The following is a 27,940-nucleotide window of genomic DNA, read 5'->3' as shown; positions in this document are numbered from 1 at the left end:
AGAACTGCACGCAATACTCCAGGTGCGGTCTCACCAGAGTTTTGTATAGCTGCAGCATGACCTCGTGGCTCCGAAACTCGATCCCCCTACTAATAAAAGCTAACACACCATATGCATTCTGTTTGGGGCACCGCAGCTCAAGAAGGATATACTGGGTTTTGGAAGGGGTGCAGCACAAATTTGCAAGAATGATGGGCTAAAATGATGAGGTCATATTGCACAATCTAGGCTTCTTTCCCTTGAATATTTTTTTTTATTCATTCATGGGATGTGGGCGTCGCTGGCCAGGCCAGCATTTATTGCCCATCCCTAATTGCCCTTGAGAAGGTGGTGGTGAGCTGCCTTCTTGAATCTCTGCAGTCCATTTGGGGTAGGTATACCCACAGTGCTGTTAGGAAGGGAGTTCCAGGATTTTGACCCAGCAACTGTGAAGGAACAGTGACATAGTTCCAAGTCAGGATGGTGTGTAGAATGCTAAGGGGGCTGGGGGGAGATCTAATTAGTGTCTAAGATTAAAGGAATTGATAGGGTAGACAGAGAAACTATTTCCTCTGGTGGAAGAGTCCAGAACAAGGGGCCATAACCTTGAAATTAGAGCTGTGCTATTCAAGTTGTGATGTGAAAGCACTTCTCCACACAAAGAGCAATGGAAATCTGTAACTCTCTCCTCCAAAAGCTGTTGAGGCTAGGTCGATTGAAAACTTAAAAATGGTCATGGATAGATTTTTGTTAGGCGTGGGTTATTAAGGGTTTACGTAACCAAAGCACATAGACAGAGTTAAGATACAGATCAGCTATGATCTAAGTGAATAGCAAAACATCTTGAGAGGCTGAATGACCTCCTCCTGTTACTATACTTCTTCAAACTGATCATTCAATGCTAGCTTTGGCTGTTGCCTTCTCCTTGCCAGAGGAAGTGCATGAGTTCAGCCTTAATACTTCTGTAGACATAAGCATCCAGAGTCACTGTACAAGGTTTTGGTTGTTAAAGCTTTTTTCTTTAAAACAGAATCCCTGGAAAACCCCCCAAGTTAGAAGAACAATTGAAGCCTTTTAAAAGGCCTTGAAAAGACTCATTCTGCAAAAAGCCAAATGACTCCAAGGTTTTCAGTTGGGCCATAAATAGATTCGCCATTTACCCTTGTGGTTCTTTAGATAGTGCTGACCAGCTGACACTAGCTGATGCCTGTAGTTGTATTTCAATTACCTGAATATTCTCTTGTCATATGCTTAGCAACCGATCAATTTGACGGCAGCAATGTACATGCATCGTGCAATGTAAATGTGCAGACTTCATGACACAGCCACACACCATCAATTGTATGGACATCCACTTTGCTCCAGGCACAAATATGCCAATAAACAACTTATATTTATATAGCACCGTTAACACAATAAAATATCTGAAGGTGCTTCACAGGAGTGTTATAAAACAGAATTTGACACAGCCACATAAGGAGGTATGAGGGAAAGTGACCAGAAGCTTGGTCAAAGTGGCATGTTTTAAAGGAGCTTTTCAAAAAGGCAGAGAGAGGGAGAAGTGGAAATGTTTACGGAAGGAATTCCACAGCTTCAGACCTTAGCAGCTGAAGGCACAGTCACCAATGGTGAAGCAATTAAAATTGGGGGTGATTAAGAAGCCAGAATTAGTGGAGCGCAATTATCTTGGAGGATTGGGTGGCTGAAGGAGGCTAGAGAAAGACAGAGAAGGGTGGGGCCATGCAGGGATGAGAATTTTAAAATTGAGATGTTGCTTAACCAAGAGCTTGTGGAGGTCAGCGAGCACAGGGATGATGGATGAATGGGACTGGTGAGAGTTAAGACTCTGGCAGCAGAGTTCTGGATGAGGTAAAGTTTACAGATGAAAGAATATAGGAGACCACCCAAGAGTGCATTGGAATAGTCACGTCTAGAGGTAACAAAGGCACAGATGAGAATTTCAGTAGCTGAGGCAGGGGTGATGTCGGACGATGTTAGATGTGGAAATAGACAGTCTTAGGTGATGGCATGAGGAATGGTTGGAAGCTCATCACAGCGTCAAATATGTCACCAAGTTTGCAAACAGTTGGATTCAGCCTCAGACAGCTGCCAGGGAAAGGGATGGAGTTGGTGGCTAGGGAATGATTTTGTTGTGGGGACAATGGCTTTGGTCTTCCAAATAAATTATTTAATTGGAGGAAATTTCAGCTCATCCAATTCTGGATGTTGAACAAGCAGTCTGATACTTTAGAGACAGTAAAAGGATCGAGAGGGGCAGAGCGGGGTATCATGCAAACTGACGCTGTTTCTTCAGATGATGTCTTTGAGGGATCGCATGTAAATGAAAAATAGGAGGGGGCCAAGGATAGATCCTTGGGGGACACCCAAGGTAACTGTGCGGGAGCAGGAAGAGAAGCCGTTGCAGGTGATACTCTGGCTACGATTAGACAGACAAGGAAGGAACCAGGTGAGTGCAGTCCCACCCAGTTGGATGACACTGGAGAGGTATTGGAGGAGGATGGTGTGATCAACCATGTCAAAGGCTGCAGACAGATCGAAAAGGAAGAGGAGAGAACTTTGTCACAATCACACAGTTGCTATTTATGACTGATGAGAGTCTTTTCAGTACTGTGGCTGTGCAGAAGCCTGATTGGAGGGATTCAAACATGGTGCTCCTGGAAAGATGGGTATAGATTTCAGAAGCAACATATTCAAGAACTTTGAAGAGGTTGGAGATGGGCTGGTGGGGTCAAGAGCTTTTTTTTTGAAGGGGTGAGGATGGCAGATTTGAAGGAGAGAAGAACAGAACCTGTTAACGATATCAGATAACATGGGAACCAGGAAAGGAAGTTTGGGTGGTCAGCAGTTTAGGATAATGTTCCTTCCAGACACCTTGAGATAATCAACTCTGAGTACAAAAGCAAAATACTGCAGATCCTGGGAATCTGAAATAACAGAAAATGCTGGAAATCCTTAGCAGGTCAGGCAGCATCTGTAGAGACAGAAACAGAGTTAACATTTCAGGTCAATAATCATTGAGGAAAGGTCATTGGCCTGAAACATTAACTCTGTTTCTCCCTCTGCAGATGCTAGTAGACCTGCTAGTATTTCCAGCATGTTCTGTTTTAAGTTGTTGCTGAGTACTTGTTTATCTATTTGAACTATCTTGAAGGACAATGGAACAAGGTCAGTCAGGAGGTTAGGTTCGTTTTACACATTTTCAGCTGCTTTGGTAGTCCTGGAAAACAGCTTGTTGAATGGGTCATGAACTCTGCTCCCAAATGTCTTTCCCATGCCTGGGATCCAAACTGATGTCAATAACTGATATTCGAAAATCAGTTACACTTTAACTCCTGATCAGAGGCAACTTCCAACATTCAGACTGGGCATCCAAGACAGAATTATCAAGAACAATGCTCCACAAACTATGAAGGGCTGTAGCAATCTCACATGATTATGCTCCAAATTCGAACATCCCCACCCATCCTCCCTTCAAATAAAAACCCAGTATGGCCAGACTGCGGAGATAATTGCGTTCACCTATAGTTTGAGGCAAGAATGAACAATAGTGTATTGGTTTAACCAGAAGGATGAAAGGCAATTGTTGAAGCTTTTACTCTCCACTGTGTCCCTGAAGCTGACAAATCTCAGTTAAGATATTAGATACCATGCAGATGGGATTTTTACATTAAATGCAAAATTCAGAAAGTTACAAAATGCAAAAATGTCAATGTTTTATTTTGTTAATTTTAGAGTTGAATAGTGTTTGAGAATAGCTTGGTATTATAATTTATAGGCTTCTCACAAAGATAGATAGTCTAGCAACAGAGGAAGTAATAATTTCCTTCAGTTTGTTACCTTCTACAACACAGGGGGAATGATCACATTTCTGTGTGAAAAATATTTTGAAGACACCAGGTATTACTGTGACTTATTCCAGTTGCTTCCCTTTTTTTTTAAAAAAAGGTGGAGCGCGAGAGGAAAAATGACATTTGATTATATACCTGTTATAGCTTTGGTTTTAGATTCTACTTTGAAAGGTTTTATACAAGACGTGTGGGGGAAGGAAATAAAGGAGACAAATCAGAACGCAACACCCATACAAAGGCCAACATAAGAGTGTGATGGAGAGAAAGAATGCTTTCTTGATTTAATTATGTCAACAACAACAAAAGTGGCAGGAAAAGGAATGAGTAGTGGAAATTGCAAGTGATTGAGGAAACTGACGGAAAAGGAGTCGCTGAGCATACATTCTGCACCCCATATGTAGTTGACAGCTATGGCTGGCTTCTTCCACCACCGCCATGCCACCCACTACAAAAAGTAAAGGCAAAAAAGTAGAAGAGGACAGAGAGAGAAGTTAAAGACTTAAGGAGAGAAGACAAAAGGGAGGGAGGGAAGAGAAGAGCCATAAGGGCAGAATGATCACATTCTCTGACTTACTGTGTGCAACACTACACCCATTTAAATTTACCTGTTAATTTGCAATCACATACCAATATGATAGTAATTAAAACATAAGGTCCTAATTGTTGAAATATCACCTTTTCTTCCTTTTGATAGTTTTATGTTTTGGGGGGGGGGGAAAAGAGAAATAATTTGAACAAAACAAGTTTTCCTATTTTGTGATCATGTTTTGTCAAAATTAAGGAACAATTTCAATCTTTTCCCCCTGTCCTGCCCCCAAGATTAAGTTATCCATTTTAAACAAAGCATCTGTGGCTTATTTAAGCAGAATGGGTTAACAGAAAATCCAACTGTTGCATTGTCATATTATATACAATAGCAGAACCTGGATTTCATTAACCTTGTATGTTAGGCAACTTTATTAGCAGTGAAATCAGCAAGAAAACGGAGACATGATGATTCTGGCATCTTACAGTAAGGAGATAATTAGATGGGGAAGTTCAACAGAGAAAAGGTCTGCCTGAAATTTGTTGCATTATTATTTAAGGTGCTGTAAAATAAAGCGCTCAGCTCAGTTTCACGTCAAAAGTAAAATGCTTGTTAAGTGTATCAATCTTCATTGGGAAGCTTAAAATTTCTACTTACATTTTGGTTGAAACTTGGAATACATTTGGTTAAAGCTGGTGCTGTAGTACTTAAAAAACAGTTACATAAACAGATAAGCTATACAACTGTAAACAGAACTGTATGTTAGGACAAATACTGCCCGGTTTGCTGGGACTGCCCATCAAAACTTAATACTGTGAACTTACGAGGCTGCATCCCATTAGTTTAATGGATTTCAAAGCATGAGTCAATTCAACACTGTAATAGTAGTCTCATGAACTCAATGGAAAATTAATAGCTCAGGTAATACTATCAGCTATCACAAACCAGGATAAAAATAGAAATCTACATGCAAATTTGTACAAAGGAACAGTAAGTTTTTACAACTGTAAAGTGTAATATACATGAAGATCACATTTGTAATCAGGAAATTAAAAAAAACTAACTAGTACAAGTCTTCACAGTTTACTTAATCCTTTTGAAGTTAATCATTACTTTTCAGTCCCAACTATTAGGATTAACCATGACCCATGTGTCTTATACCTATAACTGCTTAGAATTCCCAGCAGTATAGTCCAAGAGACCTCATACTTAAAAAAAAAACAATGAAACCAAGACACTCTCATTTAAGGATTCTCCCTCCTCCCCAGAATTGCTGGATGAAAGCTCCTGCGTACACATGGGAAAGTCTATACTCAAATGCAACGCTTAAGTTTAAAAAAAACTACACGCAATTCTATTGCTTTAAGATGTAGCTTTTGTATTTTTTTTGGAATCACAAAACACCGAATGGTGCAATATGATCTGCAAAGAATTTGCAGTCACTAAGTGATGCAGTAAATTTCATTATGCTTCAGGGGGTACACAAGATTAGTCCAATTTAGTACATGAAAAATATTTAAATAGAAATGGATTTTTAAAGAGCTCTGTTGTAAAATCTATGGCATAATGTTCTAAAATAACTTGCACAGTAGAAACAATTATCTACCCAATAACTCCAAGTTACCATGGCTTCTTCAGAAGTCACTCAAAAGTCGGTTTTGCAATGCATTTGATTTATTCAAATTAGTGTATGCCATCAAATGCCTTCTGACAGACCTTCCTAGAAGGTTAATACAGTGCACTGGCCAAATCACTCTAGGCTTAAACCTGACTGAGATAAACATTTGAAATTCCGTACTAAAAACTTCATGTTGAATGATTAATGCAGTACTTCAAAATACTTCAAAAAACAGGAAGAACTTTACCTCCTGTTATCTTACCACCCCCAACAAACAATCATTTTCTTCAAGGTATCACTTTACCTTGCATATCAAGACCTATTAATATTGGGATGAAATCGTTAAAACATACACAATAATACTATTTGATCCATTTAAAAAAGAAAATGGAACCCACAACAAAAGAAATGCTACACAGTAGTAAACTAAAGGGAGAATTCCATTTACAGCAATAAAGCTTTGGAGACCATTTTAGATCAAATTGGAGTCAACTTTTGTGTAGAAAGTCATGTAAAAGTGAAACAGGTGGAAATCTTCAAAAATAAAATCAGCTACAGTATTTGTCCCAATTTATAGATTTCCTACATGATTGCAAGAATATTCCAGTGAAAACTATACATGTAACTTAAAATTGGGTGAACCAAAGCTCTGTTGCAGCATAAGAAATATCTTTTCTTTATTGATAACTTAACTGTCAAGACTATATTGATCCCCATAAATCAATTAGGTGACCAATGTGTTTTTTCTAAAAGCATCAGTACAATTCAATTTATAGTACAAACCCATCAGTACAATGTTTTTGTGAAAAATTGCCATTTAATTGACACTGTACTATTTCAAAACCCATACATAAAGGAGATGTAGTGTACAATATATTACAGAAGAGCACCAGTATGTGCACATTCAAGTCAAGTTCTTTTAGTAAGAACTACTAATCCCCGATAAGTACCCTAATACTTGTTCCATATACACACACAATCATGCACAAAACCAGAACAAACCAAGGTTTCGTTTCTCAAATGGAAGTTCCAGGTGTATTCGCTTTTTATTCTCTGCAGCACTGCTTTCATCAGTCTATATAGGTTACAGTATAGTGATTTCAGTTTGCAAAATAGATACACATAGTTCTATGAACTTCCCACACAGAGTTCATCACTCTTTTTTGTTGGAAACAGTTCTAATAGGGGAGTGGAAAACTCAGACCTTTCCAGGACCACTACTGGGCGAAGAAAATGAAGTTGCTTTAAGGCAAGGTCTCCACAGTCTGTGAGCGCCTTATCCAGTATTGTTCGTAAGTTCTCCAAAGATGGAGATGGCCCTGGTGAAATTAGAGGTTCAATTGCTGCAAAACTGTTATGCACAGCAGAGTCATTTTTGTCACAGTCTGCCATGTACTCTTTATAGTTTTCCACTGCCGATTCTTTTGATCCAGTGTTAATTGCTGGCTCTCTCCTTTGTGAAGTATACTTTTTGCAGCGTTTAGGCGGTTCCCAATGCCATGTTTCATCAACATCGTTTTCAGTGTCTTCACTTTCTTGAATAAACTTCAGAAATGAGGCTTCAAAGCCTATAGGCTTATACGTGGTTAAGTCAAATGGTTTCTGCTGCGCATTCTGGCTCTGTTGGCCATCTTTGGTGCCAAAGAGTGAGCCCTGTGTTAAAGTGGAATATGTGGAATTTGTTCTGTGCGACTGTCTCTCCATTTCAGATTTTCTTTTCAAAGGCTGCTTCAATTTAGTGAAAAGTGAACCATTTTGGCTCCCACTTTGTTTTGCTAAATTTGTAATTACCCCTCCATTTTTAGGTAGGAAAGCCTGATTTGCATCATTTTCTTTGAAGCTTGGACCTCTGTTCGTCATCCCTGTGGCGGGATTGCTACTTACAGATTTCCCAGGAAACATAATATTGCCACTATCAGAAATAGCATTGTTTCCATTTCCCACACTGCAACTATGCAATTGCTGTCCTGCTCCAACTTGCTCAGGTTCAATTTTAAACTCTGTTTTCAAAGCAGTTTCTCCATTTTGTTGCCTAAGAACACTGCAACCTGGAGTTTCCTCTGATTGCTCAGCGATCACCTTTTTGGGAAGCTTTGGTGAATCAGATCCCAATTTTTCACTGTGTGATGGCTCAGAGTATTTCTTGCACACTAGAAGAGTGCTAAGATTCTGCTCAATATATTTAGCACTTATTTTGTGCTGTATCTTGTAGTGTCTCAAAACACTGCGCCGGCTCAGGACAACTGTTTGACAGTCATCGACCATACATGGAAACTGATCCCTCAAAACCTCTGTTTTGCACATTGCTAATCCATGGTCTTTACCCTTCAGCAAATAATCATGACACCTGCCCAATTTTCTGGGGTCCTTTTCACCCTCATCCACTAGGGAACCATCAAAGGCCACACAAGATTCATTTCTCTGAGAGTCTTCCTCCTGTGGTGCCGAGTCATTTGTGTCATCAGAGTGATGTTCAGTAACACCCTTTTCCAAGCCAGACTCCAATTCTGCTGTTTTTCTGTATGCTTTGTCTTCAAGATCTCCACTGTTGTGACCTTCAAAGTTAGACTCCAGCTTTAATGTTGAACTGCATGAGTCAAGATGCTTTTGGTATCTTCCCAAATCAGCCTCAACCTCTGATTCAAAATCACTGCTGTCTGCATCAGTATGATGCTCTGCATTGATTTGTTCTAAGTTAGGCTCATTCAATAGTGCAGAGCCACAGCTGTCTTCATCAGCGAGATGTCGCTGCCCAAATAGTTTCAAATCAGGTTTAACTGTAGATGCTGACCCATGGGCGTCTCCGTCAATAAGATGACTGTGGTCGCATCTTTCCAAATCAGGTGTATAGTCATACTGAAAGTTCTTGCGCGGCCTAAGTAATATCGACTTATAGTGGGCTTTGTGCTGTCTTTGGACATGACGCAAGTAGCTGGAGCGGATCGTGTAAGTACGGCTGCAACCATCTATACTGCACTTAAACTCTAAGCCACCTGGAGCCTCTCTTTTGACTTCAAGATTAATCTCATGAGCTTGTTGCAGGTGGCGCCTAAGGTTGCTATATACATTAAAGGAGGCTAGACAGTCTGGCTGGTTACAAGCATACTTCCCAGTTTCACCACCCGCGAGCTTATGAATTTCAGTGTAGTGTCTCAAAAGCACTCTAGGATATTGGAAGCGTTTGGTGCAACCCTCAAATTTGCATTTGAAGATTTTCTTCACTTTGGTATTGTCTTTCTTGGCATTCCCTTGATCTTCTAAACACATCTGTTCCCGGTTGTACTGATGCACAGTCTGATAATGGCGTATCAAATTCGGCTGGCCAGTGAAAGCCGCAGAACAGCCCTTAAGAATGCAGTGATAAGGTTTGTGGTATTTATTCAAGATGTAGCACAAGTTACTTTTAGCACCAATTCTTCGGCTTCCTCTACCTTCTTCCTTAGATTCTGAATCATCTGCACTATCTGGCATCATACTGGATTCCATACTACCGTTCAAATGTATCTCCTCAGATTTTAACGATTCTGTGGATTCAGAACATTCTCTTTCAGTAGTGAAGGACTCATTCATTGTATTCTCTGAATCACTTCCAGTCTGGCGCCAACTTCCACTCACTGTGCCAAGGTGTGCATGTTCATCATCCCCAAATAAATTATAGTCTTTCGTTTGGTAAGAAACACTCATTGGGCAAAGGCAACCCTCTTCTGTCTTAATAGGTCCAGCATTCTCAGGCAAACACAGCCTTTCAGTGACATTCTGAGCACTACACAAATTATCTTCAGTCAGGTGCGGACTGTCATTCTCAGTTTTAATTAGTATATTTGGCACATTCAGCTGTGGATTTGTATTGCTAGGAACAGAAACACAGTTTATATAGGAAAACTTTCCTTTCTGCATGTCCTCTTTACTGAACCTATGCATTTGTTTATAGTGAGTTCTAAGATTTGTTTTTCTTGTAAATGTTCTTAGGCAGATGTGGCATTTGAATGGTGCAAACCTGAGTTGAAACCTGCTTAACTGAAGAACCTTCTCCTTAGAGTACTTGTGAGTTTTAACATAATGGTTGATGAGGCCATCTTTGGTCATTGCCTTAAAGGCACATCCTTCATGGTCACAGACAAATGGCTTAATGAGTCCAGAGTCCTCTTGAGATGAATCACTTTGGAAGAGCTCTTGAGAAGGTGGCTGCAACTGGGAATCATTACCTGAAGGTGTGGAACCAGAAGCATCGTTGGTAGAGATCGGTGTAGACTGAGGCATTACTGAAGGTGGTGAGGATAAAGTGGAAGCACACACCATCACTTCATTTCTAAACACTTCAGATGCATCTAACTGCAGCTTCTGCAGAGCCCTTACAAGTTCTTCCAGAGTTGGCACTACAGCAACACAACTTACACCAGTTGGAGGCTGGCCCTCATACCTCTTTAAAGGAGTGGTCTCTGCACTATTCTCAGCAAGTAAAGGGCATTTTATTTTGCGAGCCAGGTGGCCACCAAGTGATTTGGGGTTCGAAAACTCCTTGAAGCACCGAGAGCATACAAACTTATTATCCTTAAAAATAGCAGGCCACTTGGCATTCCTGTTGTTCTTGGGCTTCTTGGCTCTCTGAGTTTTTAGCAACACATTTTTATTTCCACAAAGTTCATCAATCACAGGTACAACAGACTCACCTTCCTGTCCCTGCAATGACGACAGCGATGGTGCAAAGGCCTGCTGTCCCACTTCAGTTTTAACTTTGACTTGATTTGCTGCAGAACCTTTAAGAACTTCTCTGCTGTGTTTACTGATTCGCTTCTTAGCCTTGTAGTAGTTTGGATGAGCGATCTTAATGTGTTTTTTCAGATCCTTTGGCAAGGCATACATCATCATACAGCCATCTATCTCACAAGCAAGCTTATTTAAGTCTGCCAAGCTACCTCCACCAGTTGTGATCTTGTGCTTCGCCAGGCTCCTGTTAATTTCTGGATGAAGGGTAGCTGCTTTCATCATATCCTCAATGTCACTCAGCTCTTTAAATGATGCCAACTTTTCCAAAGGCACCAGCAAATTTTCAGAATAAACACTCTGCAGATTACTATTTCCAGATTTACTCTTGCTGACAAAACTTGAATCTGTACCACTGGTACCTCGTACTGCTGGGTAATAACCATCAGGGTTGTACTGTACTTTGTTTTCCCTTTTTACCATTTCTTGGGGCAGAGAATAGCTGCAACCTTGTGAAGATCGTTCCGCAATTTCATTCAACTTCTCATTTGCATTTTCTGCTGAACTGTCAGTCACGGGACGGAGTTTCTCCTCTGCAGTCACAAGCTTAGGACCATCATCAACCAGACCTTCTGCGGTGTCACTCTCTTTTTTCAGAAATTTGGCCTCAAAATCTTCCAGTCTCACTATACCGTGTGTTTGCAGATGATTTTGAAATTCACTTTTGGAAAAGTAAAATTTCTTACAGCCAGATAAATTGCAGGAATAGGCTGCTTCCCTGTAATGCTGAGCTTCGTGGTGATACAACAAGCAAGACCCACTGAAAACCTTGTTGCAACCTTTAAATGTACATTTGGATCGGAATTCTTTATGTTGTTTTCGGTGCTTCACAAGGTCAGCAAAGGCCTGAAAGCTTGCATCACAGTCCATTTGAATGCAGTTGTAGGGCTGCAATCCCGTGTGTACCTTTAAATGGGCTTTAAGGTGGTAGTCACTGACAAAATGGCGCCGGCAGTATTTACACAATGCCTTCCTGTTATTCATTTCAAGGAAGTGCTTTACATTTTCATCATTGTCCAAGTGATCATTTTTCAAATGGGCAGTGAGGTTTTTGTAGTATTTAAATGACCTCGAGCAATCCGTACCCGGGCACGGATAACTTTCTGTCCACTGTGATACAACAGTTTCATCCACTTCAGGTTTGGACACATCACCTTGTTCTTCCTCCACTGAGTCAGTTCCGCAGAAGATTATGTAATCATTTTCTTCAACCTCTTTTTTAACCAACCCTTTCGCTTCTTCAATGGCAAGAAGTTGCTTAGGAGGTACACTCACATTTAATGCAGGTAGCAAAGATTTTTCAGCTGCTTCTGGTTTCTTTTTCTGTTTTTTCTCTCTCTTCGGTTTCTTTATGTGTTCCTTTACGTGTGGGGTAAACTGTTCTTTTTTCTTAAACTTCTTTGCACAAACAGGGCAAGAAAATATTCCATCTCTAATATGAGTCTTTGCATGATGTACCATTCTAGCTACAACATAATCTTTCTTGCACAGCACACAGAAGAACATATTTTGAAGCCATCTATAATATCTCTCAGACATCACCTTTTCTTTCTTTTTGTTAAGACTTTCTCCATCTTTCTCTCTTCCATCATTTATTGTCTGTGGGATTTTACTCATCTGATCAAAAAGTTCATTACCATCCAATTCATCTTCACTAAGTTCATCTTCTGAAATGGCACCAGCCTGGTCTCCCAGATGCCCCCGACAATGACGTTTTAGAGTTTTCCAATCCCAAAACTCTGGATCAAAAGGCCAGTGAGATTTCAAAACCAACAAAAGTTCACAGTGTAATGAATTAGGAATAGGGCCATTTTCCTCATCATATTTTTGATCAGGCTGCTTATAAAGCTTTTCCACTTCACGATATGCATCCACTGTGGGTTCCAACAGGAACTGAGTGAGTTGACAAGCACGCCTGACTTCAAGGTCATCTGGCATCAAGCACGCAATGGTTTTACAAATGGAAATCTTCATCTCTGCATTGTCATTCGATTGAATACGAAGGGCTCCAACACACAGTTCAATGGAAACGGGGAGACCAGCTCCTTCTGCCTGTGAAACGAACAGAAAAAAAGTTTATTTCTTTTCTAACTTAAGAAAAATGTACCACTTTAGGGTCTCCTGATAATACTTCAACCAAAATGCATTTAAAAGACCATATTGTGCATGAGTCAAGAATATATCTCACCACTAATTTCCCACGTTTGCCAAAATACGAGACTGTCATTAAGAGAAAAAAGAGCGCTTCATTTGGAGGCACAGCATAAACTAGTCAATCTGGTTTCCGAAAATGCATTACAGAACAGTACGAAGAGCAGATAACCTGTTGGCCTCCTTCTCGGCAGATGCTTGTGATGTCTTATAGGCTACAGCTGTTTTTTTTTTAAAGTATAATTTTCTTAAGTACAGCATTTAAAATCCCAGTGAGGGGGACTGTTAAACATATCGGTACACCAGTACTATACATCCTGAAATCACAGCCTAGGAAATTATCCAGTCTACCTGGGAAGCAACTCTCCAGAGGAAGAAAAGACCTAGATTATGTACATTTTTAAGGCAGAGCAGGTAATTTAAGGTGTTTTTGGTGAGGAAGGGGGAAGAGAAAGAGGGGCAATGGTAGGAACGGGAGCAAGATTGGTGAATGTGCAAGCATCCAGGCGGAACTGAAGGGGACAGAATCCATGAAGTGAAAAAAAAAACTCAGAAGGAAATGTTACGAGAGAGTGATTCTAATTTTTGTAAAATATGTTTTTAAGGACTTACAGTTGAATTATGGACATTAATTCATCTGGAAACTTGGAGAGATGCTGAACTTAGTGTTTTTTTTTAAAAAAGAGATCAACAGAAAGTTTCATGGCTTGTAAACAAGCCCTTACTGGAAGGCACCTGTTTTCAGATAAAATACCAGCGGGGAGCTTGTTTTGACTTGGAGAAGATGTTTACAGAGAAGTAACAGGTCACAATTTTGAGGTCAGGAGGCTTGTCTCTTGTGACATTGTTTATGGTTTCGTTTTGGCCGGCGAGTTGAAGTGTAAATTGCTTGGAAAGCAGTTGGTTTATGCCTGCCAATGAAACCCAGCTCATCTCTTTCTTTCTCTCGAAAAGAAACCCTGCATATCCAGTATGTCAGTCTCCTCTTTCCTCCTGTAATTTGATGAAACCCTGTGTATTGTATATGAGGGAATTAAAACCCCCGTTGCTGCATTTCTGCTGTAAGGCCTATCTGGCACCTCCGTTGCTACATTTCTTGGAAAGCCTACCCAATCTGATCTTCAACATCGCCTGGAAAGAACTGTTCTAGGACGATCCCAGTGACAGCCATCTATACGCATTTGGGACACCAAACTAAAACAAAGGACATCTTTCCATATCTTCTCTTTCTTCAAGAATTAGCAAGTACTTAACCTGCGTTTTTTTGTCTTTCTTTTGTAATAGAGCTCTAAAATGCAAATCCCTTTATTTTTCCCGGTTAACCGGTATGTAAGTATTGGGAAAAATAGAGTATATGATTTACCTTATCGGTAAGTGGGAAAATTTAAATATATGTTGTGACCTGTGGAGAAGTGGGACTGGAATAAATAGTGCATTCCTCCCATCTCAGTTGTTACAGAAAGTATTTTCCCAAAACAAACAGTATTGACAATATCATGGAACTATTTTTTTCTCCTCTGTTTAAAAACAGTGTGCCTTTAAGACTCTTTAAAGACAGTATGCCTTTAAAAACTAAGGGGCACAGTGTGCCAGCAGCTGCACCTGTTTCCTAGACAACAGCAGGAGAGAGAGGTCACATGGTATATTGTAACTTTTGACTGTGTGTAAAGACTGGTTAAAACCAGTCTAATCTGGAGTCCAGCAAAGTGTTCTTACGGAAGGAAGGTTCTCTGAAAATAAAACAGAAAGCGATGGAAATACTCAGGATCTCTCTCTCTCTCTCTCAGCAGAAAAAAAAAAAATCCATATTTATCTTCAGGCTCTGTATTGCCCAAGGAGAGAAAAACCCGGGAAAAGAACTTCTGTATTGTTGGGACTAGCTGATTCCTTTTTTTTTTAAACTTCCAAAGTCTGAGAGGTCTTTGCCTCAGAAGTAACTCTGTTTGTTTGTGTTTGCTGGAATTCTCAGTAAAGTTTCTACTGAAAGACTACCAATTTTAAAATCCAAATAGACCTGTTATTATACTCCTTGCTGAAAGAACTGTGATACCCGCTGCAACCGAAGTGCTTTGAACGCCTAACCCGTAAAGACTGCTTGTCGAATTCTCCTGGAGACTTCAAGTGGCATCTGATTATTCTGGGACATCTCACCAACCGGGAATGTAAAGTCACCATGACTTACAACACATCTACTTATTTATTCCTAAGAAACATCATTTTTAAAACTGGTTAACGGTTGGTTTTTGTTTGCGCACGCATTAGGGTTAAGAGAAGTAGGTAGTTATAAAGTCTTTTAGAAATAGGTTTATCTCAATAGTGTTTAAGATTTAGTTTATTAATAAATTGTTAATTTGTTGTTGTGTAAAGATACCTAATTTGGTCGGTTTTATTCTGGGGTTTAATAAAGTGTTTAATTTGGCTAATTTCCAGTAGGTGGGAAAACTTTAATATGCTATGACCTGTGGAGTAATGGGACTGAATTGACAGTGCATTACACCCACCTTGACGTAACGACAGACAGTTGCTGGAACTTTTTCGCATAGAACATACAGGTTGTGATAAAAGTCATCTATTGACTAAAAAAGCATTTCTGACAGTCTTACTCAAACATTGACTACAGAATACCTTCACAACTTCTTCAGCCAACTCAAGCCCATCTAGCTTCAATTAAGTGACAGGATAAGGTAGCCAGCTAGGAGTACAAGCCTCTAGATTTTATATAAGCGACTCATCATTGGACTAATTTACCAGTTGTGTTCGAATATCAAATGTAGTAAATGATATTTGAAAGGTTTTGGGTAAAGGCAGATTATCACAAATCCATATCTAATTTCAAGTTCATATAATCAAAGAAGAGCAACATTGGCTACAGAAATATACTAAAACTATATTGATACAAATGATTAAGAGCCTTCATAACTTTATGAAGTAAGGTGAATAGCAAGGACTATACGGAGTTAGTTTTCACGCCAACAGTTAAAAGTGCAGGCACTACTAGTATTACAAGAAAAAGCATGATCAGTTTTCCAATAAAATTTTCAATTTTGGGTACTTACTTCAGATTGAATAACTTTTATAAGGAAGAATATGTGGTACACTGTTCTTGCAATAATACCAAGCTGCCGACAGCGCTCTAGGAAGGAATCCAAAGAGGGATCCATTCTCCGCTGCAACTTGCTCCAAAATAGAGTGAGTTCCCTTTAGGGTAAAGGAAAATAAAACATTTTCTGTTCAAGTACATCTTCACAGATTTGAAACCACTTGGATTTCAAAAGTGACAGTATAACTAGATTCCATTCTCACAAAGATTGCATGCAGTGCCTCTCCTGTGATTGCCTCCTACTACATTATGCACAGAAATAAACCCACATGTGACTATAGAGGGCATTTGTTCAACTGTTACAAATTTTGATCAGGAGTCAAAATATACAAACATAAAATGTAACATGGCAAAACAAGCCATGTTAACTCACCTGATGATTTAATAAAACTGCCCCAGAGAGAAGCTTAGCAAACAGATCAAATTACACCAGATTTGGTTTCTGACCTGTACCGAGATAACTAATCTCAACCATGGCCGCGATCAAGTCACATTTGGCTTTAGCTTCCCTGGGTTAAGGAAAAGGAAGATCAACTCAAGTTCCTGCAGCTGTCTTTGGATAGCAAACATCAGCTGAGAATAGGATGAGACTGAGCTGTGATGCTATGCATGGCTAATACTCCATTGACCCTGTGCCAGTCTTCACACAGGTGAATTATGGCTAGCTGGGTGAAGAACTAGAGGGCACCATAAAACAAAAGCCCAGTAAAGAATTTACACCTTCAAGAGGGGAGGGAATGTCAGAGAAACAATAATCTACAGTTACTGTTTTAAAGCAGAGACAAAACATAAGTACTTCATTTAATCAGCTTGCAAACTGCAACCACCCCCACCCAGCAACCCCAAAAATGCAAGACTGAAATGACTGAAAAAACAAAGGCAATAGAAACAAGCACTTCACATGCCATTACACCATATCAAAATCTCAGTAACAATCCTGACCAACAAGTTTGAACATATATACACACAAGAAGCTGCTAACTTGAATTCTTCTTCTTCTTTGGCCTCCTTATCTCGAGAGACAATGGGTAAGCGCCTGGAGGTGGTCAGTAGTGTGTGGAGCAGCGCCTGGAGTGGCTATAAAGGCCAATTCTAGAGTGACAGGCTCTTCCACAGGTGCTGCAGAAAAATTTGTTTGTCGGGGCTGTTACACAGTTGGCTCTCCCGTTGCGCCTTTGTCTTTTTTCCTGCCAACTGCTAAGTCTCTTCGACTCGCCACACTTTAGCCCCGCCTTTATGGCTGCCAGCCAGCACTGGCGAACGCTGGCAACTGACTCCCACGACTTGTGATCAATGTCGCAGGACTGCATGTCGCTTTTGCAGACGTCTTTAAAGCGGAGACATGGACGGCCGGTGGGTCTGATACCAGTGGCGAGCTCGCTGTACAATGTGTCTTTGGGGATCCTGCCATCTTCCATGCAGCTCACGTGGCCAAGCCATCTCAAGCGCCGCTGACTCAGTAGTGTGTATAAGCTGGGGATGTTGGCCGCCTCGAGGACTTCTGTGTTGGAGATACGGTCCTGCCACCGGATGTCAAGTATTCTCCGGAGGGAGCGAAGATGGAGTGAATTGAGACATCGCTCTTGGCTGACATACGTTGTCCAGGCCTCGCTGCCCCAGAGCAAGGTACTGAGGACACAGGCTTGATACACTTGGACTTTTGTGTTCAGTGTCAGTGCGCCATTTTCCCACACTCTTGGCCAGTCTGGACATAGCAGTGGAAGCCTTTCCCATGCGCTTGTTGATTTCTGCATCTAGAGACAGGTTACTGGTGATAGTTGAGCCTAGTTGAACTCTTGAACCACTTCCAGAGCGTGATCGCCAATATTGATGGATGGAGCATTTCTGACGTCCTGCCCCATGATGTTCATTTTCTTGAGGCTGATGGTTAGGCCAAATTCATTGCAGGCAGCCGCAAACCTGTCGATGAGACTCTGCAGGCACTCTTCAGTGTGAGATGTTAAAGCAGCATCGTCAGCAAAGAAGAGTTCCCTGATGAGGACTTTCCGTACTTTGGACTTCGCTCTTAGACGGGCAAGGTTGAACAACCTGCCCCCTGATCTTGTGTGGAGGAAAATTCCTTCTTCAGAGGACTTGAACGCATGTGAAAGCAGCAGGGAGAAGAAAATCCCAAAAAGTGTGGGTGTGAGAACACAGCCCTGTTTCACGCCACTCAGGATAGGAAAGGGGTCTGATGAGGAGCCACCATGTTGAATTGTGCCTTTCATATGGTCATGGAATGAGGTGATGATACTTAGTAGCTTTGGTGGACATCCAATCTTTTCTAGTTGTCTGAAGAGACCACGTCTGCTGACGAGGTCAACGGCTTTGGTGAGATCAATGAAAGCAATGTAGAGGGGCATCTGTTGTTCGCGGCATTTCTCCTGTATCTGACGAAGGGAGAACAGCATGTCAACAGTCGATCTCTCTGCAGGAAAGCCACACTGTGCCTCAGGGTAGACGCACTCAGCCAGCTTCTGGAGCCTGTTTAGAGCGACTCGAGCAAAGACTTTCCCCACTATGCTAAGCAGGGAGATTCCACGGTAGTTGTTGCAGTCAACACTTGTAATCTGCAACCACCCCCACCCAGCCCCCAGCAACCCCAAAAATGCAAGACTGAAATGACTGAAAAAACAAAGGCAATAGAAACAAGCACTTCACATGCCATTACACCATATCAAAATCTCAGTAACAATCCTGACCAAGTTTGAACATATATACACACACAAGAAGCTGCTAACTTGAATATGTAAAGCATTAATACACTAAAACTTACCAAGAGCAATAGACACTTTCCTGTTGCAGTTGATGGGTAAGGAATGTTGTACACAGGACAAAGGCAGCATTTTCCTGGCCATCAGACTCCAAATTACAAATGATATCCAGTACTTCCTTGCAATCAATATGTGCAATCTATCAGAAACAGAATTTTTCAGATATTAGAATGGATAATCTTTGCAACACCAACTTGAACATACTAACTCAAATGATTACAAAACCCTAGTAGGCAACCAAAACACGCAGCCCTTCCCAATTTGAAGAAGTTCCAGCATCAATAAGTGTGTCATTCTCCAAATACATTTTGAATTTTTTACACCACGATATTGCAAGATCACAAGACAGGTATAGATGAAGCCCATTCAATCCCAGACATTAAAAGAGTTTCTAAAATGATTCCAGGGTTTTTGCCTCCACTACTTTACTTTATGTTGATTACCTTTGAGAACATCCTGTCATCTGTCCTAAAGTTGCCTTTCATGTGAACCTGTGTGAATTTTTCCAACTATCATGATTTAGTTTGAAGTCAAGCTCCAGACTTGCCCTTTCTACATTCTATTTAGTTGACACATCTGTATCAGGAGATCTCTCAAACCTAAAAAACACAAGGTTCTTTCGTCTTTCTTATAACTCAGTACTGAGACCAGAGGTCAGTCTTTTCTGAACTGCTATCAGGGCTCCTTCGTGCCACGGCAACCAGAATATGGTACTCACGATGTGATTATACATATGTAAATAAAGAATCTATTATTTTTTGTGCCCAGTTCTTATGAAAATAATTATAGCAGGGTCCTACTTTCCCTGGCATAGTGCTGCATCACACAGAACAGGAAGGCCCCAATTTTAAAACCAATTGCTTTCTGGTTGCATAATTGTTTATTCCATAGAGCTGGTAGATGGGATTACATAAAAGATTATTTACCTCTTTTGCTGCCTCCTCATTGGGTCCCATAGTGCAGAGACAAGTGAGGTAGATTTGTCGAAAAGCACCTTTACTGTTAATTTCTGAATTTTCTGCACAACACTTAGCAAGCAGTGTTGCATCAAACTTGCGATCTGTCTTCATCAGATGTTTAATGCGTATCTCAAGGAACATAGGCCCCTCCTGGATCAAGTAATTGTTCACTATATGAATAAAAGAGATTGTCAGGCTGTAATCTACAAAGACAGATATACCTTGGACGATGCATCCTTGACTGCTGCCTCTTGGCATTAGAAGAAACAAAGATGACACTCATCAGAAACTAATTTATAAAATTAAACATAGCGCCTGAGATGTGAGGAAATGAAGTCTACCAGAGTAGTTTATGTTCTGCAACCCATCAAATCCTTATGGGTATCATGAAACATGATTAAACCACCTTTTCTGGCTTGAATTAACTTTCAGTCCTATGTAGACATGAACTGGATTAAGTAACATAAAATTTGAGGGACTGCAGCTAGAAATCAGAACAAAGATAGTTCAGAAATATCAACTGCAACACAACAAGCTTTGTCAGTAACTTACATTTCACACTAATTTAAAAAAAAATCTTAGTTGCAAAGTTTCTGTTGGCATTAAAAAAAAAATGTTGAACGAAATATGAACAGTAAGGTTTGTAATTGAGAGAAAGGTCAGCCCTTATTCCATACATGTGATACTGACTACTGGTAGAAGATAATTTCCATATAATTATTCCACTGTATGCTTTCTGATTCTGCAGTACACATATTACCTGGATGTTTCCATCTATTGGCTAAATCTTCCTGAAAGCCAATTCCTGACCTGGGTTTTATTTCTGACTCCCCCTACATTATCAATCCCATTTCATCTCTCTGCATCCTTTTCCCAAGACACCTTTACTAGTCTCTAAATTGTCCTTTATACTAACAACCTATTCCAGCATCACCATTTGGCACATGCACAATACTCTATGTTTCTTAAAGGGAACTGTTCTTGGATAATTTGAATGATTTGTTTTCCAAGCGTTCCAGTTAGTTTCATACTGTGCTTGCATACCCAAGAGGTTAAGCAAAATCTAATCAACTGATAGCTTTACTTCACTCAGAGAAAAACAAGTTTGCATTGTTTCTATAAACCATTTACTGTAACATCTACACAAAGTGCTAAAATTGTACCAGAAGACTTTTGTTCCCTTTGAAGTGTTCAAGTGGTTTTATTCTGTATATAAAATTAATAGGTATTTTGCTCAAACACTAATTTCTTTGATTGGTATTGGAAAAAATACCCCAACACATATGAACACCAAAAAAGGTAGTTGTATCAGAATCATCCAACTTTTGAGATAAATTACTTTTCAGGACAGATCTATGGATGGTCTTTTATGTAGTACTACAGCTAGAATCTCAACAGGAGAGTCCTCCAGGAGAAGGGTGCAGGTGTCTTGTTTTGACCATCATTCAAAGTTGCTTTCAATTGTTTTCCTGGCCAGAAGAATATCTGTGGGATTCTGGAGGAGAAAAGATCCCAGGATTCACAACTTCAGACAGTATAAAACCCCTAGAAGGATACGGTCTACTGAACACATAAAGGATGAATAGGCACCTGTGTGCAATTAGGCTTTTTTTTTGGTCTACAATACAGGGCAGATGTGCCTTCCTGGTATCCTGCATCTGCTTACAAATCTGCTACAGAACTGCTTACAAATTAAAGACTATTCAGCAGTTTCCCTAGTAGCTCAGTTCCTGAAGTTAACATGCAATTATATTACAAACCCAGAATGTCGCAGAATCAATTCTCTGTCTCTGCTGAGTTAGTTAATTTTAACTACGGAAGGAGGTTGGGGTGCTGCAACTGGACTATATGCCCTCAGGCCATGGGTTTGAGGGGGTGGGAGGGGCAGGAAAGAGAGAGAGAGATAAAAAATCAGCCAGGTACTTGCTATTTAGTGACTCCTGCTGACAAGGTTGTATCCAGATAAGTTGTGAAACTCCCATGGTCAAACTGATTGCCGTCTACACTAACAAAGGAAGGCCACTTCGGCAGTACCAGAGGGTACCTGGCATCCATGTGATCATTCAGCAGTGGTCAGTGCTTGAAAGAGAGCAAAAGGGATTCTGCTATTTTAAGGTGCACTATTACAGCACACCCAAATTTTCAAATGGAAAGTAAATATAAAGTCAGAAAAGGAAGTAGTAAAAAGTTAAGGAAATAAAGTTAACCTATATATTAGAAAATAAGTACTTTGACTCCAATTTATTTAGACAAGCCATTTTCAACTAACACTAATCCATGGCCACAGAATCATAGACCATTCAGCACATGGTGCCTTTGCTGGCTCTTTAGGAGAGCTATCCAATTAAATCCACTTCCCTGATCTTTCCTCATAGCCCTGTAAATTTTTCCTTTCCAGTCTTTAGCAATTTCTCTTTTGAATGTTACTCTAGCTTTTGCCACCCTTTCATGCAATGCATTCCAGAGCACAACACATCACTGCATTGAAAAACATTTTTCCTCATGCCACCTCTTGTTCTTTTACAAATCACTTGAAATCTGTGCCCTCTGGTAACGACCCTCCTGACAGCGGAAACAGTTGTTTATTTAATCTATAAAACCATTCATGATTTTAAGCACCTCTATCAAATCTCAACTCTCTACTCTAAGGAGACCATCACCAGCTTCTCCAGTCTCTCCATCTAAGTGAAGACCCTCATCCCTGGTACCTTTCTAGTACATCTCTTATACTCTCTCTCCAAGGCCCAGCACCGACGCTAGCTTGACTGGCCTGTAGTTGTCGTGTTTGTCATCATCCCTTTTGTTTTTAAAAACAAGGATGTAATATTTGCAATCCTCCAACACTACCCCAATATCCAAGCAGGATTGTGGCCAGAGCCGCTGCAATTTCCACCCTTACTTCCCTCAGTAACCTAGGATGCATCCTATGCCGACTGCGTGACTTTTTACTTTGAGCCCTCCCAACCTCTTCAGTATCCCTTTATTTTTATCCTACCCAATGTCATTAAACTGCCTCCTCCTTTACTGCTGCTTAGGTAGCACCCTCTTCTCCACTAAAGACAGATGCAAAGCCCTCATTAGCACCTCAGCCACACCTTCTGCCTCCACAGATTTTCTGTTTGATCCCGAATCAGCTCCACCCTTCCATTAGCCTGTTTTAGACACTTTTGGATCTTTTATGTTAGCTGTTTGTATCTTTTACTTCCTTTTTCAAAAATCTCTTCTGTACTTTTTATATTCAGCTTGAGTCTCGACTATATTATGAACCTTACAATTGTCAAAAGTTATCTTTGACGATGAATCCCCAATCCTTTGTCCAAATGGTTATCCATACAAATTGTGAGTAAAAGAAAAAGCAGTAAAGGCTTGAACAGCCATTCTGCTTTATGTTGTGGACTCTCATTAAAACCTGTTGCAGAATTCAGGCTGTGAAGTTGTATATGGTAAGGTACTGAAACTACCAGTCCAAGATTAACTTTCTCGCAGTTCAGATTTTGTATGCCAGATTGGGCAAGTAAACCTTAGGTCATCACATACATATTTAATTATCATTACAGTAACTTTATTTATCTTGCTATAAAATATTTACTGAATATAGCCCAGTATATTAGAGTGAATTCCCACAATATGGATGTGTTTCAGATCAAGTGTGCACACTACCTTGGTATGCCTATGGTATTTAGATGAACGCAATTTAAATCTGCATGTACTGTCAATTATTTGTAAAAGGATAGCCATGTAAAAAAAAAAATAATTGTGAAGCTACATCATGCTTACCTTCTTCAGTCTCTGCTGGCTGCTTGGAAAGAATGCATTGTAGGACTGGATTTTTCCAAGCACCACCCTCTCTAGCGATAGCAACAAGTGCCTGCAGTTCATTATTTCCAAATTCCAGCAATGCAGTGTGAGAATCCTGTCAAAGAGAGAGAGATAATTCAAGAGTACAGACTCAAGATGCTGAATAGGTGTGCGCTGCTTGACATTACCTGGAAAGCAAAGTCACTTGGAAACTTATTCACAAGTGAATTAGAACTAAATCCCAAGAGTCGAACACAACAATGGACATTCTATTTTTAGAATTCACGCTGCCTTTCATTTGACGGTTATTTTCAACAACTTTATTAGGCTTGAAACCAACAGCAATATTATAGCGGCACCAGTGCTTTCTGCTAGACCACATTGAATTTCCATGCCGATTTTCACAGCTCTGAAGCATGCAAGTGTTACAATTCTGTACATTGTGCTACAAATGTAACTGAAATAAAATTAGCTTCACAAAATAAATCCATCAAGATGTAAATCACAGGAACTATTCCACACAGACTATTTTAGGCCTCCTCCTGAAGTCCCCAGCATCACAGAGATCTGTCTTCAGCCAATTCAATTCACTCCACGTGACACCAAGAAACGACTGAAGGCACTGGATACTGCAAAGGCTATGGGCCCTGACAACATTCTGGCAATAGTACTGAAGATCTGTGCTCCAGAAGTTGCCATGCCCCTAGCCAAGCTGTTCCAGTACAGCTACAACACTGGCATTTACCTGGCAATGTGGCAAATTTGCCCAGGTATGTACTGTACGCAAAAAGGACAAGTCCAACCCCGCCAATTACCGCCCATCAGTCTACTCTCAATTATCAGTAAAGTGACGGAAGGTGTCATCAACAGTGCCATCAAGCGGCACTTGCTGAACAATAACCTGCTCAGTGACGCTCAGTTTGGGTTTAGCCAGGGCCATTCAGCTCCTGACCTCATTACAGCCTTGGTTCAAACATGGACAAAAGAGCTGAACTCAAGAGGTGAGGTGAGAGTGACTGCCCTGACATCAAGGCAGCATTTGACCGAGTATGGCATCAAGCAACCCAAGCAAAACTGGGGTCAATGGGAATCAGGGGGAAGGCTCTCCGCTGGTTGGAGTCGTACCTAGCTCAAAGATGGTAGTGGTTGTTGGAGATCAATCATCTCAACTCCAGGACATCACTGGAGTTCCTCAGGGTAGTGTCCTAGGCCCAAACATCTTCAACTGCTTTATCAATGACTTTCCTTCCATCATAAGGTCAGAAGTGGGGATGTTCATTGATGATTGCACAATGTTCAGCACCATTTGTGTAGAAATGCAGCAAAAGCTGGACAATATCCAGACTTGGGCTGATAAATGGCAAGTAACATTCACGCCACACAAATGCCAGGCAATGACCATCTCCAACAAGAGAGAATCTAACCAGTTCCCCTTGGCATTCAATGGCATTAAGATCGCTGAATCCCCCACAATCATCCTCCTGGGGGTTACCATTGGCCAGAAACTGAACTGGAGTAGCCATATCAATACCGTGGCTATAAGAGCAGGTCAGATGCTAGGAATCCTGAGGCGAGTAGCTCACCTCCTGACTCCCCAAAGCCTCTCCACCATCTACAAGGCACAAGTCAGGAGTGTGATGGAATACTCTCCACTTGCCTGGATGGGTGCAGCTCCAACAACACTCAAGAAGCTTGACACTATTCCAGGATTGACACCCCATCCACAAACATTCACTCCCTCCACCACTGGCGCACAGTGGGAGCAGTGTGTACGATCTACAAGATGCACTGTGGCAATGCACCAAGGCTCCTTAAACAGCACCTTCCAAACCCACGACCTCTTCCATCTAGGACAAGGGCAGCACCACCTGCAAGTTCCCCTCCAAGCCACACAGCATCCTGACTTGGAATTATATCGCCGTTCCTTCATTGTCACAGTGTCAAAATCCTGGAACTCCCTTCCTAACAGTACTGTAGGTGTACCTACTCCACATGGACTGCAGCAGTTCAAGAAGGCAGCTCACCACCTTCTCAAGGGCAATTAGGGATAGGCAATAAATGTTGTCCTAGCCAGTGATGCCCACATTCCAAGAACAAAAAAAAGTGCTTCACAGCAAACGCAGGAACTGCCAGACGGAGAAGCTGCATAATAAAATGCATGACAATGTGCTGTAGAGGGTGGCTCATTAATCCTTTTTGGCAATTTTCTATGGCTGGACGGTTATTTCAACTCCATTAGCAGTATGCATGATCCAAAACAACTTTCACTCATACCAAAAATAATACTCTTAAGTAGAAGTACTTATTCCAGGTAACACACCCAAGTTCCATGCCATAACGAAGAATGATCTTCTGGGGCAGACTGTCAACTGAAGAGAAGTTTTGGAGAATGATCACCTCTCAATCTTAAACGAAATGTACACAATCTGAGTCATCAATGGAAGCATTCCACATAAAAGTTCAAACTGCTCAGCCATGACATTTTGTGAGACAAAGTATTTCTGGGGGAAATATTTTTCCACTCTTTTCCAGTCAGTTTCTATCAGCAATTTTCACTCCTCCTGAAGATGCTGCGATACAGTTACATAGGTATTGATCGGCCTCTGCTATGTCACCCATTATCTGTGTGCAACATTTAGCAGCACAGTGCTAATAGGTTACTTGACAGTGGGAAGCATCACAGCTGAGCCAGGTCCTCTCCTCACATTTGCATTTCAAGCTTCTGGGTTGCCATCAGGAATGTGATCCTTACGCCAAATCCAATTGCAGTTCTCCTGCTGCTGCCTTGGCCGAGATTACAGCTGGGGATCAAACCTGGGAAAATTGTTCCTCATCACTTAGGTACTCTTTGCATAATAGTTAGTCTACTGAATTAACAGATGCAGCAGGAGATAGTTTACAACTTTTGTCAAAAGAAATAAATGGAAAAAAAATTTCTTGCTACATCCCCCAATTTTATTCTGCTTTCAGACCGTATGCAAAGATGCTCAGCAGATCAAGCCAACAAGTAACTCAGAGAATCACTTCCCTTGGGGCAAATTTTTTATATAAAAAAAAAGCTCCACATAGATATATGTGGAACTCAAATCTATGTTGTAGTTTGCATCTCCATGTGGCACAATATGCACTATATGCAAAAGTCAGAAGATTATGGGTTCAAGCATATTTTAGGATTTGAGTACACAACCTAAGCTGGCACAATGCAGTACTGATAATAGTGCTACATTCTTGGAGTTGTCGTCCTTTAGATCAGCAGTTAGACTGAGGTCCTATCTGCCTGTTCAGGAGGATAGCCCCTATTCAAAGAGCAGGGAATATTCTGCCCAAGAATTCTCCTTCAACCAACACCAGCAAGATAGGATAGCTGGTCAATTCAGCTCATTGTGGTGTGTGGGATATTGCTGCATTTGCCCACACAGCAAGTGACTACACCAAAGTTCTGAATAACAAGTAGCTATACAAGCATAATTTTTTTTTATTCATGCTGGCCTTTCAATCATTTCAACTAATAAGCTTCAGAAGACATTAACCAAACTTCATTAAGACTTAGAAATGCAAAGTTTCTTCTGAAAATGAGCATACAATAAAGGAACAGATATTTGAGCACACCAATTAAGATCACTTTTTAGATCATCACCAACAAATTAGAGCCTCACTTAGAATAGTTCAAATCCCAAACATTACAGTTTCAACAAGAAAACTACCACTTCAAACAGATTGTTTCAGGAACACTCACCTGCAATGTCTGTTGCAGCTGTTGCCATACATCTTGTGGAACTTCTTTTTCAGACAGTGATAGCAGTAGTTCAAAACAACTCCTAAAATTTTTTAAACAGGATTAAGAAACATGAGTGAGCTAGCTGCATTTGAAAGCTTCAGAATTCTTCTACTGAAGAGGCGGTTACATCTGTTGACAGAAACCAAAAACCTTATGGTTCTATGCATTCCTTCTGAAATTAAGCATAGTTATCTTGTTGCCAATGTCACAAGAGCTTTGTTTTTTTTATTTGAAAGCTTGGAATTCTGTGTGTTTTTAGAAAACTGAGAAAGAGGATTTTCTGTGTTGGATCTTAGTGTTTGAATTGAGTGCAGACTGCAAGCCACCTACTTCCAAGCAGCTCAACAGGGAAAGGACAGGAAGATTTATGACTATCACATGACTTGATTGCAGGATATAGTTTCAGTTTTGAGTGCAAAAAAGACCAGGGAGCTAGGAGCAACTAGCAGTGAGCTGGCTGCGACCTGTGCTTGCAGACCAGAGAAAAAAGCCTATTCTCTGAAAAAGGCGGGTTGCCTTTCTTGTAAAAAGAAACTCTACATTTGAGGTGGTGGCTGTGGTCTGCCTGGAGAGAGATAAGACCCCTTGAGAGAAAAAGACCCAGGAAAAAGGGAGTGACTCCTC

General features: G+C 40.7%; 1 protein-coding gene across 1 annotated transcript in view; it reads right to left on the bottom strand.

Annotated features, from left to right (window-relative positions):
• Positions 1-4,836: 4,836 nt before the first annotated feature.
• Positions 4,837-27,940, bottom strand: part of rlf (RLF zinc finger) — a 74,197-nt gene continuing 51,093 nt past the window's right edge. The window contains exons 3-8 of the mRNA XM_068011643.1: positions 27,275-27,356; positions 23,518-23,653; positions 19,708-19,910; positions 18,784-18,920; positions 15,964-16,105; positions 4,837-12,808 (exon numbers count right to left, since the gene is read on the bottom strand). Coding sequence (XP_067867744.1) covers positions 7,121-12,808; positions 15,964-16,105; positions 18,784-18,920; positions 19,708-19,910; positions 23,518-23,653; positions 27,275-27,356 — 6,388 coding nt within the window. The 3' untranslated portion in view covers positions 4,837-7,120. The remainder of the gene's footprint in view (positions 12,809-15,963; positions 16,106-18,783; positions 18,921-19,707; positions 19,911-23,517; positions 23,654-27,274; positions 27,357-27,940) is intronic.

Source organism: Heterodontus francisci, chromosome 31, assembly GCF_036365525.1.
Source record: "Heterodontus francisci isolate sHetFra1 chromosome 31, sHetFra1.hap1, whole genome shotgun sequence".
Lineage (NCBI taxonomy): Eukaryota > Metazoa > Chordata > Chondrichthyes > Heterodontiformes > Heterodontidae > Heterodontus > Heterodontus francisci.
The sequence above is the reverse complement of the archived record's forward strand: the minus strand, read 5'-3'. Positions and strand labels throughout refer to the sequence as shown.